General features: G+C 53.7%; 5 protein-coding genes across 5 annotated transcripts; 2 read left to right on the top strand and 3 right to left on the bottom strand.

Moving 5' to 3' along the window:
* Positions 1-11: 11 nt before the first annotated feature.
* On the bottom strand, positions 12-1749 carry PUNSTDRAFT_82406 (uncharacterized protein). Its single transcript, XM_007380429.1, has 6 exons — positions 1554-1749; positions 1325-1478; positions 1083-1265; positions 791-1037; positions 587-731; positions 12-535 (listed from the first exon to the last, which is right to left on the bottom strand). The coding sequence occupies exons 1-6, from the start codon at positions 1618-1620 to the stop codon at positions 93-95; spliced, it is 1239 nt and encodes a 412-aa protein (XP_007380491.1). The 5' UTR covers positions 1621-1749; the 3' UTR covers positions 12-92.
* Positions 1750-2575: 826 nt separating this feature from the next.
* On the top strand, positions 2576-7280 carry PUNSTDRAFT_124551 (fatty acid hydroxylase; the record flags this gene model as incomplete). Its single annotated transcript, XM_007380428.1, has 27 exons — positions 2576-2711; positions 2761-2897; positions 2957-2990; positions 3045-3141; positions 3193-3223; positions 3276-3331; positions 3387-3405; positions 3463-3616; positions 3666-3781; positions 3841-3862; positions 3918-3935; positions 3987-4121; positions 4181-4347; positions 4397-4450; positions 4499-4526; positions 4576-4592; positions 4648-4999; positions 5057-5146; positions 5197-5465; positions 5514-5679; positions 5728-5779; positions 5826-5895; positions 5945-6478; positions 6536-6774; positions 6836-6890; positions 6951-7115; positions 7227-7280. The coding sequence occupies 26 exons, from the start codon at positions 2576-2578 to the stop codon at positions 7098-7100; spliced, it is 3198 nt and encodes a 1065-aa protein (XP_007380490.1). The 3' UTR covers positions 7101-7115; positions 7227-7280.
* A 1427-nt stretch (positions 7281-8707) lies between these two features.
* Positions 8708-9765, top strand: PUNSTDRAFT_118577 (proline-specific peptidase; the record flags this gene model as incomplete). Its single annotated transcript, XM_007380427.1, has 3 exons — positions 8708-9287; positions 9341-9453; positions 9507-9765. Exons 1-3 carry the CDS (start codon positions 8718-8720, stop codon positions 9763-9765), a joined length of 942 nt encoding a protein of 313 aa, XP_007380489.1. The 5' UTR covers positions 8708-8717.
* A 251-nt stretch (positions 9766-10016) lies between these two features.
* PUNSTDRAFT_82396 (Rhodanese-like protein) lies at positions 10017-11990 on the bottom strand. The gene is made up of 12 exons (XM_007380426.1): positions 11956-11990; positions 11680-11844; positions 11585-11628; positions 11509-11527; positions 11355-11459; positions 11191-11294; positions 10891-11125; positions 10722-10837; positions 10590-10671; positions 10362-10529; positions 10277-10306; positions 10017-10222 (listed from the first exon to the last, which is right to left on the bottom strand). The coding sequence occupies exons 1-6, from the start codon at positions 11977-11979 to the stop codon at positions 11235-11237; spliced, it is 417 nt and encodes a 138-aa protein (XP_007380488.1). The 5' UTR covers positions 11980-11990; the 3' UTR covers positions 10017-10222; positions 10277-10306; positions 10362-10529; positions 10590-10671; positions 10722-10837; positions 10891-11125; positions 11191-11234.
* A 361-nt stretch (positions 11991-12351) lies between these two features.
* Positions 12352-15492, bottom strand: PUNSTDRAFT_97886 (uncharacterized protein; the record flags this gene model as incomplete). Its single annotated transcript, XM_007380425.1, has 11 exons — positions 12352-12713; positions 12772-13062; positions 13118-13396; positions 13446-13994; positions 14046-14293; positions 14344-14459; positions 14515-14623; positions 14680-14871; positions 14919-15115; positions 15169-15242; positions 15286-15492. 11 exons carry the CDS (start codon positions 15490-15492, stop codon positions 12636-12638), a joined length of 2340 nt encoding a protein of 779 aa, XP_007380487.1. The 3' UTR covers positions 12352-12635.
* Between the last annotated feature and the right edge of the window lie 1832 nt (positions 15493-17324).

Here is a 17324-nt window from a genome sequence, read left to right as displayed (position 1 = left end):
CATGTACGATAGGGAGATACGGTTCGTTGGATGCTACACGTATCATAGAAGAGAAGCCCAGAACAATATGGAAATCGTCGTAACAGTTATGGCTATAATCCAGCCACTTCGACCATGTCACCCTCCTCCAAATCTGCGTCGGATATAGGGGCATTTGGAGGCATTCGATCGCCATCCACGACTAGATGCGGTACGTTCTTGGCAGTAGATGCAGGATCCGGATATTGCTCTACGAGCCCATTCGCTTTCAGGAATGCAGCCACAATCGTACTGCAAAGCGTGGTGGGTCGGACGAGTAGAATCACATCCTTCGGCGCCTTTTCGGCGCGGAGGACGATCTTGAACGTGTCTGAAGCCGACTCCTGGGTGTCCGAGCCAAGATCCGAACCCGATGTGTCTTGCTCGCTGGGCGCAAAGGGAAGAAGAGAAGGTGAGCGCGGAGGGCCATGGGATTCTGCTGGTGGTATCGATGGGGAGCGTCCACGAGTATTCCGATGGGTACGAAGGTATTCGAAAGTTTGTTTATTACAAGCCTCTGTTACGTGGGTCAATGGAAGGAAATGAAAGAACAGAGCGATTGACTGACCGAGTTCGCCTTCTGCCCACATGTTGAGGCCATGCGGAGTTGAAGATGGAAACACACGAATGCCGTCTTGCATGAGAACGACATTATCGACCAGCATGTCCGCCTCATCAGCCGTTCCTTCGAACACTGCCCGCAGCGTGTCGTACTGATCATGTACCCGTTCAACGATCGATAGTCCGGTTGTTGCGAGGAAGCTACACTCACCCGCTTTAGCCTGAAAATCCAGCTGGTCTGTCGGCCGTTCCCCTCCCCTTTGGCCGGATGCGGCTTCCACTTCACGGTGATCACTACTTCCGTAGGACCGCCCGATTCCGCCGGGGGCAGCGCGGCTTGAAGACGCACGTTTTTCTGTATAGCTGCGAGCTCAGGATCGAGTTGAATGCTGCCGTCGGAATCGTCATCGAGCTCGATGGTGGGTGAGTATGCTCGGGGCCGTCCATCGAGCGCTTGCCTAATGAACCTGGTTCAGAGAACGTACGAACGTGACGAAGAGAACACTTGCCGTATAATCTCGCGCGCATGTTGCAAAGTAGCCTGTGGTAAGGCGGGCGGCGGGGTGATGGACCTCGACCGATCACGTTGGCCGCGTTTACGCTTGTGAGTGAGCTCCTCCCCCCAGCGGTCGACGTCTTCGGTCTTGTTTACATCAAGAAAACTATCGTCTGAATCGGAGATTACCCTCAAGAACGGCTTGAGTGAGTAAAGCTACATATCCGTGCATATACATGCCGCCCTCACAATGCAGCCTCCTCCTTGAGTTTTTCCCACTTCAGACGAGTCACTTCGGCCTCTTTGGTACGTTTACGATTGCGATTCGACCGTACTCGAGACGTCGATAATCCGTCTTCGTCTTCACCCGAAGAAGGCGAGGAGGTTCGCGATTCGAGTTTATCTTCACGTTGCGTTGTAAAGACAACGCATATATGACATTAGACTTGCGCAAGGGATACAGTACATGAGGGATCACCCCGCGTAGACTTCTCTAGCCGCTTCCACGTGTTTGGATTACGAGTTGTATTCTTGATGAACAACATATCATCCCGGTTGAGCTCCTGCTCGCGCTGGCTAACATCGGAAGAGATAACGGGGACGCCAGAGGAAGATGAACCATCTGGTGGCGAAGTGGCGACAGCTTTCCGAGGACGGGGACGGGGACGGGGACGAGTCGACATGAACAAGAAACAAGAGTGGTGGTTCCACGGTGGGCGTCCGCGCGTTGATCATCTCATGAGTCAGTGTGGGATCCTCGAGTCCTCTAATAAGTCCTGGATATCTACAAAGGTACAGCGCAGTTTATCTGACCACAACTATGCCAATGGGAACATGGCCGTACTGATGTTATTGAGGAATACTCTCGATGTTCATTAGTCTTACAGCCTAACGCCCATCCTGAAAAGGAAAGGCATGTATCGCCACCGAAAGCCCACTCGCTCCATTTGCTATTAGTATGAGCGGCCGCGAGCTGTTGGCGTTGCTCGCTTATCCGATCGGTCATCCTCGCACGCTGAATGGATCTCGGGAGATACGGTTACTTCGTATGATCTGGTTGCTTCTATCTCCACCGGTTTCTGGCGAGTTCAGGCAGGGCCCGCAGGTAAGGCGGTCCTGCCGGGTGCACGGCGGTTCCATGGAATAGTTCGATGCGACGTTGGTGCACTCCGGGATCGACACACTCGCATCACCGGTTGTTGCAAGCTTTACGGTTCTCTATGCAGTCCACGTCAGGTTGGCTGGGGTTGTCCCGTGAGCTTTCATCAGCGCCCAGCCCGCCGTTTCATGGAACAAGCTCTCTCCGAAAGTGGCCTTCGAAGACATGTCACGTTCTCGTGGACCCTCGAAAGGGCGACTGCGGCCTTTCTTCTTGCACATAGCATTCTGGATATGACACGCTCAACGTACGGCACTCGCGGTCTTAAGCGGTAGATGGACGTATATAAGGGAGATGGGGGAGCATGTCAACGGCAGGTCATATCCAAACCATTGCGATCAATGACCACACCGATCCCACAACCACCAGCCGTACCGTTCTTGGGCAACCTCCGTGATATCGACCAGGAGGTGCCGGCGCGCAGTTATGCACTGCTCACGAAACAGTACGGCGGTATCTTCAAGCTCGTACTCGCCGGTATGTTGCATTACCGCACTCAACGTCGAGTACTTTTTTTTTCAACCAGCTGTTATAGGAGAGGAAGTCATTTTCTGCACCTCATACGAGCTGCAGAACGAGCTAAGTGACGAGAAAAGATTCGAAAAAGCTGTCCGTGGCGCACTAGAAGAGATCCGCGCTGGGGCTGGAGACGGCCTCTTCACGGTACGCACCTGATACTGAGCTTGCCGTCGAACCTGACGCATGCCAATACCTAACGGCAGGCATATAATCACGAACCAGATTGGGGCAAGGCTCGTAAGTCACGCTCATTACTCGGGCTTTACAACATCAACTACCATTTTGACTCAGATCGGCTCTTAATGCCCGCCTTTGGCACGGTCGCGCTGCGTGGCATGTTCGATGACATGATTGATATATGCTCGCAACTCTTGCTGAAATGGGAGAGGCATGGTGCTCACCATTTCACTCGCTGAAAGTTTTCTGACCGCATCGCCAGATTTGGCTCTACACATGTCATTGACCCGACGGTACATAGCTTGTATGCACGTAAACCCCGACGACTGACAGCAGGGAATATAGGAAGACTACACTCGCTTGACTCTTGATACCATCAGCTTGTGTGCGATGTCATATAGGTATGAATTCCGTTTGGTATAGTCGTGCGTGCCTAGCTGAATGCAACACACGTAGGATGAATTCTTTCTATATGGTGTGCACTCTACGAATCCAGCCTGACTGCCCTCGCAGTCAACTAAAAGCTATACAGGAGAATCAGCAGCCGTTTGTCAAATCGATGTCCGACTTTCTGGTCGAAGCTGGTTCCCGTTCCCGTCTTCCGGGTCTCGTACAGGCCTTCATGAAAGGTAGCCAAGCGAAATGGGACCAAGATATCAAGACGATGGCGGCACTTGCAGACCACAGTACGTCCTTTGTCACAGCTTCGTGGCCGTAGGCTCAGTGCTGTGCCAGTCATCGCCGATCGCAAAGCGAATCCGGTTGACTCCAAGGATGTTCTCAATACGATGTTGAACGGCAGAGACCCAAAGACAGGTGAAGGTTTAAGTGATGAAAACATACGGTACAACGTTGGTGGGCCGCAGATCCTTCAGGGCCACTATATCTCTAACATCGATGTTGCTGTTAGCTCATAACGTTTCTCATCGCTGGTAAGTCATGACAACTAGCCAGTACATCAGTGTACTAAACATTATGCGCATGAAGGGCACGAAACCACCTCAGGTTCGTTGGATCCGTGTGAGCTATTGCAGGCGTTAACACGTTGAGACCCAGGTATGCTTGGGTTCACAACGTACTATCTCCTCAAGAATCCGCATTCTTTGGAAACGCTGCGCGAAGAGATCGACACTGTGATCGGTGATAGGCCTATTCAATACGAAGATATCAGTAAGATGCCTTACTTGGTTGGTGCGTCGTGGTTCTCGCTGTTCATATCCGAGTGTTTTCGTTGACCACACGTTTCGTAGCGTGCATGAGGGAGAGCTTGCGCCTTTCGCCTACTGCGTTTGCTCGCGCCGTTTCACCGAAGGAGGATACCACCTTGTGCAAGGGCAAGTACGCTGTCAAAGCGAGGGCAAGGTTGAGTATCCTTGCCGCTTTCGCCCATCGTGATCCCAGTGTTTGGGGAGAAGACGTGGGTGGGAGACACATCGGTGCATCACGTACTGACCGAGATTATATAGGCTGAAGAGTTCCGTCCGGAACGGATGCTTGGAGGGAAGTTCGAGGCACTCCCGGTATGCTATTTTGATGCACCTCATTGCTATTCATCTGACAGCAGGTAGCCTAATGCTTGGCAACCCTTCGGCTATGGTGAGATTCCTCTTCATGTATGTCCTACTGGACTCACATGTTGTTTTAGGTATGCGTGGATGCATTGTATGTTGACATGCTCTCCTCCGTCATTGGGCTTCCCATCCGAACAGATGTATAGGGCCGCGCTTTCGCTCTCCAGGAGGCGCACATCGTGCTCGCATCGATTTTTCAGAAGTTTGACCTCATCATGGATGACCCCTCCTACACGCTGAAGATCAAGCAGACCCTCACCATCAAGCCGAACCAGTTTCATGTACATGCCATTCCGCGCAAAGGAAGAAGGCAACTCGTTGCTGCTCCCTCGTCTACTTTGCTCAGGATCTTGAGCGACGATGGAAAGGACCCCGAGGAGTCGAAGCCGCGTCCGCCCGCGGATCCCTCGCGGCCTCCAATGTATGTTCTTTACGGATCGAACGGCGGCTCTTCCGAGGCTTTTGCTCAACGATTGGCAACTGATGCCGCATCCCATGGTACGTATGCATATGCCCTCTTCAACCTCATGGGTGTTTGTTATTGACATGGTCTAGGTTTCCGTGCAACACTTGGAAACCTTGATTCTGCAACGGGCCACGTTCCTGCAGACGGGCCTGTGGCGATTATCACCGCGTCATATGAAGGTATACTCCGTTTGGTATACTGCCGTAGTGTATCCCTCAATCTGCCATAGGAGAACCTCCGGACAACGCGGCCCAATTTGTGGGATGGCTCTCGGCACTGAAAGGTGCAGAGCTGGAAGGCGTTAAATATGCTGTATTTGGTTGCGGCAATCGCGACTGGGTCCAGACTTACCAGCGTATCCCGAAACTTTGCGACTCACTTTTCGAACAACGCGGTGCTACACCTCTCATACCGCGAGGGGAAGGCGATGCAAGCGATGCGATGTTCTTCCAGGCCTTCGATAACTTCGAGGCTTTGTTCTGGGAGACCTTGGAAAAGGTATGCATGCAGCGGTCATTCTTACAGCGCACTGATATCCCGTTACAGACCGTCACCACCACAGGCACGGCTATAGGAGAGAATCTGAGTATCAGGGTCATCGACCGCGGAACCGCGCGACCGGCAGCTTTGCGGCAGGCTGATGCAGCCTTAGGTACGGTACTCGAGAATAGAATCCTAAGCAAACCAGGCACATCCGAAAAGAGACATATTGGTGATTGACGCTTTTGCCCGATTTTCATGAGCTAATGTGGTTGTCTAGAGTTCCGACTGCCCGAAGAAATGTCGTATCAGGCTGGCGACTACCTGGCCATGTACGTGCCTGATATAGGAAATTTGGCTGTATATTCATTGGTTCAGCCTCCCACGTAACCCCGAACGCGACGTTCGTCGTGTACTTGCGCATTTCGGGCTACCGGACGAGCAAGAGGCAAGCATAACAGCTGAGCGTTACCAATGATAAGCCAACTTGCTCCTAGATCAACATCACGGCCGTAGGACCCACCCCGCTCCCTATCAACAAGGATATATCCGTGAACACACTCTTGACGGGCTACGTCGAAATATCACAGCCCGCGACGACTCGGGACCTGCATACTCTCATCAAGCTTGCCACCTCGTCCTCTGAAGATTCCGTTCCTGCCCTGCAGACATTGCTTAGCGCGCACCGTAGTGAAGTCATCGACAAGCGCCTCAGTGTGTTAGACATCCTGGAAGCGCATCCTTCGATCAATGTCGAGTTTGCAACGTTCTTGAACATGCTTCCCGCCATGCGCATCCGACAGTACTCAATCTCGAGCAGCAGCCTAGTTGATCCATCTCGTGCGTCCGTAACCGTGAGCGTGCTCGACGCCCCAGCGCTTTCCGGCCGCAAAGAGCGATTCTTGGGCGTTGCCTCGACATTCCTCGCGGGCTTACGGAAGGGCGATAAGGTTCATTTGAGCGTCCGCGCATCCGCCGCGTCGTTCCATCTCCCCGCCGATCCCGATGTTCCGATCGTGATGTTCTGCGCGGTGAGTCTACTCGCCATATCGTCAGTTAACAGGAGTGACATGTATCATTTCTGACAGGGCTCGGGCATCGCGCCCTTTCGTGGCTTCATCCAAGAGCGGGCAGCGCAGAAGCATGCCGGCCGCTCCGTCGGGCGTATGCTCATCTTCTTCGGTTGTCACGCGCCTGACCAGGATTACCTCTACTTTGACGAGACCGACGGCGAAGCCCGGAAGTGGGTTGCAGAGGGAGTCATCGACCTACGCCCAGCCTTCTCCCGCGCGCGGGAGCAAAGCGCTGGGTGTAAGTACGTGCAGGAGTAAGTGGCATCAGCTCGCACCCTCATGCATTTGGATCGAATCGACTGATGGGCGGGCCAGGCGACTGTGGCATGACAAGGAGGATGTCCGCGCGCTCTTCGTCGAGCGCGCCCAGGTAGACCTCATACCATCGTCTTCGTCGTCCATGGGTGTCTAAAAATTGTCTCGTGTGTAGCTATACTCATGTGGTTCGCGCAAAATGGCGACAGGCGTGAAGGAAAAGCTTATTGAGCTTATCAAAGAATCAAGAGGTTGCAACAATACAGAGGCGGAGGCTGCGTTCGAGCGCGTTCGAGGCCGGTACGCGACCGACATATTCGATTAATCCCTCCTTGAGCCAGTGAGCATGCGGTCCGTCAGCGAAATTCTGTTCTACCATTCACAAATGTACTTTGTCTGAATGCGTGAATGTGCACGTAACAACAATATGTGTTCGTTGGGTCTGGTATAGACAGGCGACGTCTGTACTAGTAGGTTACATTGCAGGTTGAGCCCTTGATGATGACTCCTTATATAAGCTGGACCTCTGACCACAGAATGCGAGGCTATAACCCCAGATCAAGCCGGGCCATCGAGCTGCACTGCAAGACAAATCTGCCCACCATCCGGACAGCGAGGCAACGCCTACGCAGTACCGGGACGATCGGCAGGATGGGGAACGGTAAGATGGGGTACGAGAACTCCGAATCCTTGCGATCCTTCGTGGCCGGAAACGTCGCAGGCTTCGGCACCGGTATCAACTCGAGCAGGCGACCAGGTGGCTACGCTTGTGACCGAGCTTCGCCATCACCGACTCCAGAGCTGAGCATTGACAGGCAAAGGAATGCCGCCGAGGAGAGGCTGGGGCAGCCGAGTGGAAGCGTTTCGTTGAGGAAGATCGGGTTTCGAGGATTGTCAGGATCCATAGACCGAGCGCATATACTGACCTTGCATTCGCGCGACATGACCGAGATTCACCAGCAAGCACGGAAGGCCATCAGCGTGATTAAACTATACAAGACCGATGCGGCGACGGGTTCGGAGCCCCAGCCTGGGCAGGACAGTTTCGAAGTTTCGAACGTGTCGGGGTCAGTTACGACCGGAGTTCGGTGTGGCAGTGCCGTAGAGGATTCTCGATCATACCGGACTCCGGAACGCCGTAGAGCGCCCTATATGTCAAATCATTGCGGGCAAGGTCGACAGCCCAGGTGCAGTACGGATCCGGAGCGTTATCAACGTCCAACTTTTCGTAATAACCAATGCCGATGAGCCCGCTGGCGTGAAGAAGTTCAAAGGCTCCCTGGTGCCGAGCCCGAGCCAGTATCGTGCCGCATACCGAGGATACTCGGACTGAAGAAGGGTTCATGGGCACCTGACAGTGAGAACTTTGTTGAACGGTAACTTGTGCGAGAGACGCTGACATACCACTACCCTTCGATGTTAGTTCCGTCTGGGCCAAATGTGGTCATCCTCTCAACTGGTGTATGCGGATATAGCTCGCTATGACCTAGTATGCCTCTGATTCGTCCATGTAGGGGCGCCATGCTTACACGCCCGGCTGTTCTGCGTGGCTACTGAGCGGATTGGAGGCATAGCAGGGAAGTGAGAAGCATACATGTTCTCCACCTCATGTGAAGACGTTGTCGTTTGCCTGCAGTGAGGAATGGAATGGCTGAGACGCCGGGCGTTCACTCTGTGGGCTGAGTTCGTGTTTTGACAACTTCTCAGCGTTCCTGTGGTGTAACCTCGGCGCCGCCCTTACGTTCAGTAGCGCAGAAGCGGAGAGGGATGGGGCCTAGGTCATGCCGCCAACATCGTGCATACGGTAACGAGCATGCGTTGATATGGCGTACATGACTCGTGGCAAGACCTTGAGGCGAGGCTAGCTTCACTCGGAGCGGCAGTTATAAAGAGGGGTCAACGGCACGACACGGATAGCCTCCCAGGTTCACCGCGTTCTGTCATGTCGGCTTCCGACCTGGAACTGGAAGTATCAGTCTCGGAGGGCTATGCCGACTTCAATGTGCCCGCTGCTGGAAAGCCCTGCAAGACGTGGTACAAGATCTTTGGCGACTTAAAGTCGAGTAGACCACTCATCGGACTGCACGGCGGGCCAGGCGTTGTCCACAACTATCTCCTCCCTCTTGCCGACCTCACCAAAGCCTACTCTATTCCTGTCGTTCTGTATGATCAGATAGGCAACGGGCGAAGCACCCAGTTGCCCCAAAAGAAGTTTGACGAAGCGTTTTGGGCAGATCAACTCTTCGTGGACGAGTTGGAGAATCTGCTCCGGCATCTAGGCATCCAAAACGATTACAATTTACTCGGTCACTCATGGGGTGGGATGGTAGCCGCGAGACACGCGACGAAGAGGCCGGAAGGACTTCGCCGATTGATTCTGTCCAACGCGCCCGCTGATATGAAACAATGGCCCATCGCCCAGAACGCCCTTCGCAAAGGCCTGCCAAAGGAGGTACAGGATGTCTTAGACGCTCAGGAAGGTGTAGGTGCCTATCATTCGAAGGAGTATCAGGTTAGCGTCGTCAGTGTCGATCACGTAGCTTGAAACTTACGATTAGTGCACAGGATGCTATGGGGGTCTTCTACGGCAGGCACATGTGCCGCGTCCATCCCACGCCGGATGAGCTGAAGGCGTGTTTCGATCCGGATAACAAAGACGACACGGTTTGGATGACAATGTAACATTCAGTCAAACCATGGGGGATTATACTGACTATCCGATCCCCGATAGGAACGGTCCCTCCGAGTTCGAAATCACTGGGACGATCAAGGACTGGACGATCGTTGATGAAGCGCGAAATATCAACGCCCCGACGCTCTTGATCAATGGCCGTTATGACAGTGCGCAAGACAACGTGGTAGAAGGATACTTCGGGAGCATACCTCACATACGATGGTACACCTTCGCAGAGAGCAGCCATATGCCCCAACTAGAGGAGCGGGAGAGATTCATGCGTCTTGTTTCCCGCTTTCTGTTGGACGACATTTGATTCTGTGGGAGCAGTGACGTGGTTTTGCGGGGCAACATTCGCGATGGAGGAGCTGGCCGTGTAACGATGCATGAGTAGTCGTCGGCTACCAAGTAGCGATAGAATGTCCCATGTTTCGCACTTAGAGCAAGGACAGTCCGAGTCGTTGATGAGAATGAGCTCGATGATCTCATCGACTCGCACGATGCTACAGCCTACCGGCCTGTTCCGAGAGTATATACGTCATTTTGCGTGAACCAACCATCCTCCAACGAGGTCCTCCGTACGTATATCCTCGCCGTGCATTATTATCACTAGAGCATCCAAAAGGTCAATGTCGTCTCGCTTTGCTCGCCAACTTTTCCGCCTTGCTGCTCGCCGCACCTCTGCTGGCACATCCCGCGCTGGTGGTCAGCGTTGGGCTAGCACACATGCAGCGGACGAGGTCAAGGCCAAGTCTAGTGATTTGCCCTGGCTGGTAGGAGCCCATATCCTAATCCCTAGCTATTATCCCATTAATACCGCAAATTAGATCGGCGCTGGTGTGATCACATTTCCTACGGTAGGAACACAGTTGCTGAGGCACGTCCGGGCTCACCACCGTTGCCACGTTATAGACCTACTACATCCTGACCCAACATCCCGGAACACATCATGCTGCTGCACATCAGGGCTCACATGGTCATGACGCCAAGGAGATTCCCCACACCCCCACCCCCACCAAGGATGACGAAGGGACCGAAGTTCCAGCGGCAGAAGTGAAAGAAAGCATTACGGAGGCCTACGTGCGTAGCCATGAGGTATTGCTTCAAATCTCAGCGCTCACAAACACTCCTCTCATGTAGCAAGCTGACTCGCCTAAGGACGCTGAGGAAGCAGAGGAAGGCAAGAGCACCCAGCAGGGAGAGACTTCAGAATTCGACGGAGGTTAGTTTCCCGGTATAGCGGAGAGATTCGCTGGTTTTTACATCTTTCAGGCGCTCCCGGTCAAGACGAGAAGTCCGAGGGAGACGTGGAGCAGACATCGAAACCTAGCACTGTGGCCGGAGGTCGCGAGCCCCTCAACCAAGGCGACGCCCGGTCGAAATCTACTGTGAGTTTCATGGAGGCGGTCAATGTGATCATCCGCCAATATCTATGTTACAGGATGGTCAGGACCCGAAACAGGTTCAGACTGAGCTCGACCCCGCAAAGGAGGGCACTGAAAACCCCAACGAAACGCCGCGCAAGCAATGAACTCGTGCTTAGTTGTACTTGCCCCATGCGTAGATCGCCCAATCCATGGACAAGTGGACATAGTGCTTCTACCCACATGCCATGTGCTGACGGCCTTCATAAAACTGCGTGAATGGCCCCGCCGTTGCCGGCACTTCGTTATTTTCTGCGCCAGGCAAATCCAACGATGCATTAACGATTATGTGCCTGTCGACATGATATAACACGAACTGCACGAGCAGGCATAGTTCCAGCATGGTTCAGGCAAATCCGGCTCAGATCCACTCGGATTGCCACGCCTCGGGATCATAATTCGCGACAAGTTCTGGGTCGTCCTGAAGAGTAGGACAAACGTTATTTTGCATCCTCTTATGCCGGGAATAGTCGTTACGCACCTTGAATTTTGCTTGAAATTCCGTGAAACCCCCTCGAAGGACCAACACCTCGTGAGCTTTGTCCTGCCCTTCACTTTGGAGCATGTCTCGCGTTTGCGAGTATATCTATTTGGCATCAAACACGAAGGATTCCCGAACTGGACGAAAGTCGTACCCGAGCGGCTTTCGGTCCTCTAGAAGGGCGGAATGAGCACCCCGAGTAAGGACACCCGAACATATCGGATGCTCACCTCACTTGTGAGAGTGCGCAATGGAAAACGACAATCGGTATATCCTATTCCGCATCTCAAAACAGCCACGCATATCTCCTGCGGAGGTGACTCACCTTCGTCTTCTTGACAAGATCGTCCACGTTCGCGAGGAATTGCCCCGAAGGGCTGTTGAGTGCATTCACTATGTTTCCACCCCGATAATCATCGTCGCGCACGTCGATCACAATATAGTCCCGGAGTGCCACCTTGTCCTTGGATTTGATGATCGCCGCGAGTTCCTGCAGATCGGGTGTGCATTGTGCCGTGTAGGGTGAGTCCCATGAGAAGTCAGAGCAACGTGAACGTCCCCATCAAAGAATGCAAAGAAATTCCAGAGCTGGATGGCCCACGTCGTTGGATATATACTTGAACATGACTGAACGACGGCCGTGCCACAACTAGTAGTACTGTGATTCTGAGAGGCAAGTTCGACGGAAAACCGCGGAGCGATTCGCCGCGTCGCGGCCGAGCCGCACCAAGCCGCATGACCTACGCATGCAAAGCCCAAGAGCGCTCTCATCTGCAGCAAATGGTGTTCCATTACGCATATGCACACTGAACAGGGCACAACGTTAAGCGCATCTTAACTGCTAGCGCATGCAAACTGTATACCAACCTCAGACGCGAGGATCTATCATCGCTGGGTGTATACTAATAACAGTGATAAAACCGGAACGACGCTTGCTTGATTCATTCGCTGAGGATCAGCAGCGAACGCGCCCTGTAGTAACAGTACGGATACGTGTCGTGGAAAGTTGTCGATATGTCGGACAACCGAACGAACCGTGCGCACAGTGGGTCATTCGGCCGCAGAAGCCTCCATGTAGCGCAGGTCAAAAGAGTTTCCTGGATGAGTCTGATATGCCGAGCAGCATATGGCGACTACAGGTGGATAAAGGCACAAGTGCCAGGCCTGTCGTCACTCAAAGATTCGAATCCTTGTGCTCGGGGTCGACAGGATTGGCAAGATCAGATCCGTCCAAACATTGATGCAACGAACTCCATGAATAAGGCAGAGAGATGAAGTCACTCATGGTAGAATACCCACACCGCCTAGACGGGCTTTCACCGCGTTTGGCACGAGTTCAGAAGGCAAGGCGGCGACGACCTAAAGCAACGACGAGGTCAATGGGCCGACGAATGCAACTGTATAGTCTCGACGTTACCTTTCGCATACGCTCCTCACCACCCACCTCCCAACCCGTCTCCGCTATGGGTAACATGCACTCCCCAACTAACGTAGTCACCAATTCTCCCATACCAAACTTTTCGCCGGTATACTTACGCCATTGAAGCATACATTGCAGTAGTTTGCTTTGCTTTGTTAGTAGACGACGTCGGGCCGGAATTGCTTCTGGATCGAAACGCGGATTCACCAATGTCATGTACGGAGTGATGACATTGGTCATAGCGGTGACAGCATCTGAGAAGACCGACACAGCCGCTTTGAGGAGAATCTACATTGAATGTAAGAGAGAACCTACGCTCATATAGGCAATCGTTTGTACGCACCTGAAGCTTTTGGTTATCGCTGGCTACGGATACTTCAAGTTGTTCGGCCAGATCAACTAGTTTTCGAGTATGCCGCGAAGAGTATGGATCAAATGCGCCGCCACCTATAACTCTGCATACACGCGGAATTACGGCGGTGGAGATCATCGAAGGGACGAGATCGCCTTCTGGGCTCAGCGCAGGTTCGTCCTCGTCGTCCTCGTCGGCATCCGGGTTGCGAGGTCGAGAATATTCAAAGAGCGAAGTGTACCATCGAAAGCTATCTAAGCCTCTGGGATCCTAGATAGGCTATCAAATACCCGCCCAATATAAGCTGAAATCAACTCACTTCTAAAGGATCCCACCCAAGTATCTCGAGCCGAACCCAAAATTCCCAAGCGCCGACGAGGCCTAAACCACCCCATGCACCTTGGTAAATGTCGCCGAACTTCTCCCTCCATTCGCTGAACCATTTAGCAAGACCTTTGGCTGGATCTCTAAAGTCCGCCGCCCGTACATCACCCAATATCTCCTCTCGGTCATCGGACAGCCTTCGCATCGCTTCCTCAAAGTCGACAGCGTCTGGCGGATCGAGAGAAGAATCCGTTGAAAATCCTTCCTCCTCGTTGCGATCCGATCTTCGAGGTAGGCTTCGGTGACGATTATGGCGAGAAGTACGAGCCGTGCGCCTGGCGCGTCGAGAAGCCTCAGGGTTCGCTTGCGGTATAACGCGACCCAGCTCGTCCACGACCTCTTCAAGTTCAGCTTCTGCGGGGAGAGAACCCAGAAATATTGAGAGATCATCCTCAATGTCCGTCTGTCGTCGCTTGGTGATCATGTCCCGCCGTTCGGCTAGGAGAAAAACATGCTCTTCTTCGAGTTTCTCCAGCATTGGGAACTAACTCCGATGTCAGCGATGCCTGAAGAGGAGGGGATAGAGTTGAAATACCTTCTCATCCAAAAACGTCGCAACATTCTCGATATACTCCCGAAACGCTGCAAACCAACTCCTCTTGGCTTCAGCCTCACGAATCATCTCACGCAGCTCAGTTTCACGAGTCTCTAGTTGCTCCCGCTCATCTGCTAGCTTTCGCATAGATGTGCTGCTATCAGCATGAGAGGTCGTCAGAGAGGTGAGTGACTGTGTAAGACGCTGGATGGAGGGACCCAGCGAGGGTATAGGCGTCACGGCAGGTACTGGAAACTTGGTCAGCCTAGATGTCAGCGTGATGATGTATCGGACGTACTCGGAGCAGGCTTGTACGTCTGTCTGACGGTGCCTTCAGTAGTTTCTACGCCCAAATGTCCACCCCTGCGGAGTTGTTCTTGTTCCCATTCTATCGTCTCTTCGTCCTCCTCCTCGCTGTGAAGGGCCGGTCAGCCAAGGGCGCTCAGCGAGGACTAGTTGGTGTACACACGCGTCAGCAATCAACTCCCTGATTTCCTCCTTGCGCTTACTAGCTTCCTTCTTGCGCGATTTCTTGCCAAGCGCAATACGTTCCTGAGCACTGGTGTATTCGGCGAATTCTGTGAATGAGCCGTCAGTGATTCCTGCAGATCCAGCGTACATCTTCCGCATATACCGTCGTCTCCTTCGCCTATTTCATCCTCTTCCCGCATAAGACGACTCCCAGGATGTGGCCCTGGTGGGCCCGAATCATATTTAGAGACCGTCAATGATATGAAGTCCTCTTCAGGCCCTTTGCGAAGGCGATCACGTTTCTGTTTCGCAGCCACGATTGTCGATTCAGATGGAATGGCCGCCCCAGCATTGTCTTTGAGAGCGTCAACATGAGATAATGTTTGTGTGTTGCTTGCGCACCTATGAAGTCCATCTCGGATACACGTTGCCCTGAAGCATCGTCCACATCCATCGACACGTCCGTGGACTCTTCAGTGGCGAGACGGGGTCGAGTGGTGGGGGTGCTCGCTTTGAGTTGAGATAGGTACGCGGCGTCATAAACGGGTCCAGTGGATTGAGCGGATATATTCGCCTGGTCTAATGACGCTGGTAGGGGGCTTTGTGGTCCATCAACGATTGCCCATACCTGCACAGCGAGGACTAAAGATACCTAGAGGCTTTCCCTAGAGTCAGCTTGCGACTGAGGTTTGACTTCTTGACCTGGAAAACATCGCCATCGCCTTCCTAAGGCCGAGTGAGGTCGTGTTTACCATATCACTCGTTGAACGCTCACGTCCTCATCTGGCCCACCGAAGCTCAGCCGAGATTTGGTTTTTGAGCGCGCCTTCTTCTTCAGCTTCGTGGCGAGAGTGCTGGGGGATTCGCTTGAGTCATCGTCGGGCGGATTTTCTTCGTTGTTCTCGGCATTTGATGTCCGTGCTCGTTGGGCGACCTTGGATTTGGTCCTTTTGAAGATAACGGGTGCGTCGCTCATTGCACAACACAAGTGGTCGGTCCGGAGGTGGCGCCAAACGTGGCGACAACAGCACGTGTATGGGCGCCTGTCTGAAGCTCTGGTTCTTGTCTGGTAAGACCTAGCTTCCGATCATCCCTTTACACGCAAATTCCATCGCCTGTGCGCCAGAGAAGTACAATCAGATATGCATGCAGAGATAAATTATAGAGACGTCTTGCACCCCAGCACCCAGTGTAGCCGAGGATTAACTCGTTAACAGCCCATCATATAACGTGGCAGGGGATGGTTCCTTCATTATATTCTCTGCGCAACCAGACGCAGACATAAGGGCATACCCATGTCGTCGCTGCCGTACGCACTCACCTTCTCCCCCTTCTGCCCCTCCCCCTCTGTGCCATGCTATCTAACCGCCTGTGGACCTGCATGGCGGCTCTGGTGGTCGTCAAATACATCGTCTGGTCCTTCAGACACCATGATCTACGCCTTCGCGAGCCGTGGAATCTGCCCTCGAACTACAAATCAATTGTATAAGCCGGAACGAGTCCCGAGCCAATTGTGTTCAGCTTGCTGATACTTGGCGCAACTACCGTACGGGAGGGCTTATATACAATCAAATTTGTCCTCATGCTCGCCACACGCCCGGTAGACATTCACATCGTCTGCACTGCGGATGCCGTTCCGATCCCGAAAACCCCGCTGGTCCTCGTCGATAGACCGGTGCGGGATATAATTGTCAGACTTTACGTCGTCGACGAAGAGTACGCGTTCGAGCGCGTGCGCCGAAGTGGCGTAGGCAGCTGGTAGGTAGGTAGGTAGTATTAACCGGCGCGGTCCCAATACCGGAACAGCCGGGCCCCAGGGCCTCGCACTAGTGGCGAGCCGGGACACCCTGGTCTACACGGTTCCCGTCCGCTCTATGAGCCAACACACCGCTTCGACCAGAGTGTGCATAATTACATGAATGTGTATCGTACTGTATGCCCTACTCCAGGTCTGTCCTACCCCAGAGTCCTGACCTCTTCAGGCCCCTACCTGCGCTGTAGTCGATCCATGTCGGCGCACTAAAAACCCAACCACTAAAACCCAGTGGGAAAAAAGCGGTTGGGGAAAAGCATCCTCGATAGACTGAGCAACATAGGTATATGTCAATCATTGGCTTTCAGAAGCGAGGCAGGGGATGCCATCACCAGCGCGGTCTCGCAACAGGCCGAGAAGCGGGGTCAGGGAGAGCCCAGACGGAACAAGCTCCCGGAGGCGGAGCAGGGGATGCCATCGCCGGCGCGATCTCGCAACAGGCCGAGAAGCGGGGTCAGGGAGAGCCCAGACGGAACAGGCTCCCGGAGGCGGAGCAGGGGATGCCATCGCCGGCGCGGTCTCGCAACAGGCCGAGAGGCGGGGTCAGGGAGAACCCAATTGGAAGGCGGAGCGGGGCCAATGCGACAAGGCTCAACGCGGGATGCGGAGAAGACTGAGTCACGCTTGCGAGGTGCAGAGCGGGTGGGCGTGGTCCTGGCTCGCTCAAGGCGGAGCATTCAACGTAGCAAGCCTCGCGCACAAAGCGGAGGTCTAAGGGAGAGCTCAACGCGCAAGGCGGAGCAGACAGGTAGACGCGGGGAAGATGCGTCACGTGACCGATGTAGATGGAGCGGATGTTCGACGTTCGGCGGGGCGGAGGCGACAAGGGGGCACAGAAGTGCGGTGGTCGTTGAAGGAAGTGAAGCTAATGGGATGATATGATATGACTTGAAAGTCTTCGTTGGATGTCTTCATCGGAGGGAGGAAGGGTGCGTCCGTGGTCGCGGTCCAACGGGGGTCCAAGGCAAGTGTAGGATAGTCCACCGCAAAGCGAC

The sequence above is a fragment of the Punctularia strigosozonata genome (assembly GCF_000264995.1).
Source record: "Punctularia strigosozonata HHB-11173 SS5 unplaced genomic scaffold PUNSTscaffold_2, whole genome shotgun sequence".
In the NCBI taxonomy this organism is placed as follows: Eukaryota; Fungi; Basidiomycota; class Agaricomycetes; order Corticiales; family Punctulariaceae; genus Punctularia; species Punctularia strigosozonata.
This window is presented reverse-complemented; position numbering and strand designations above follow the sequence as displayed.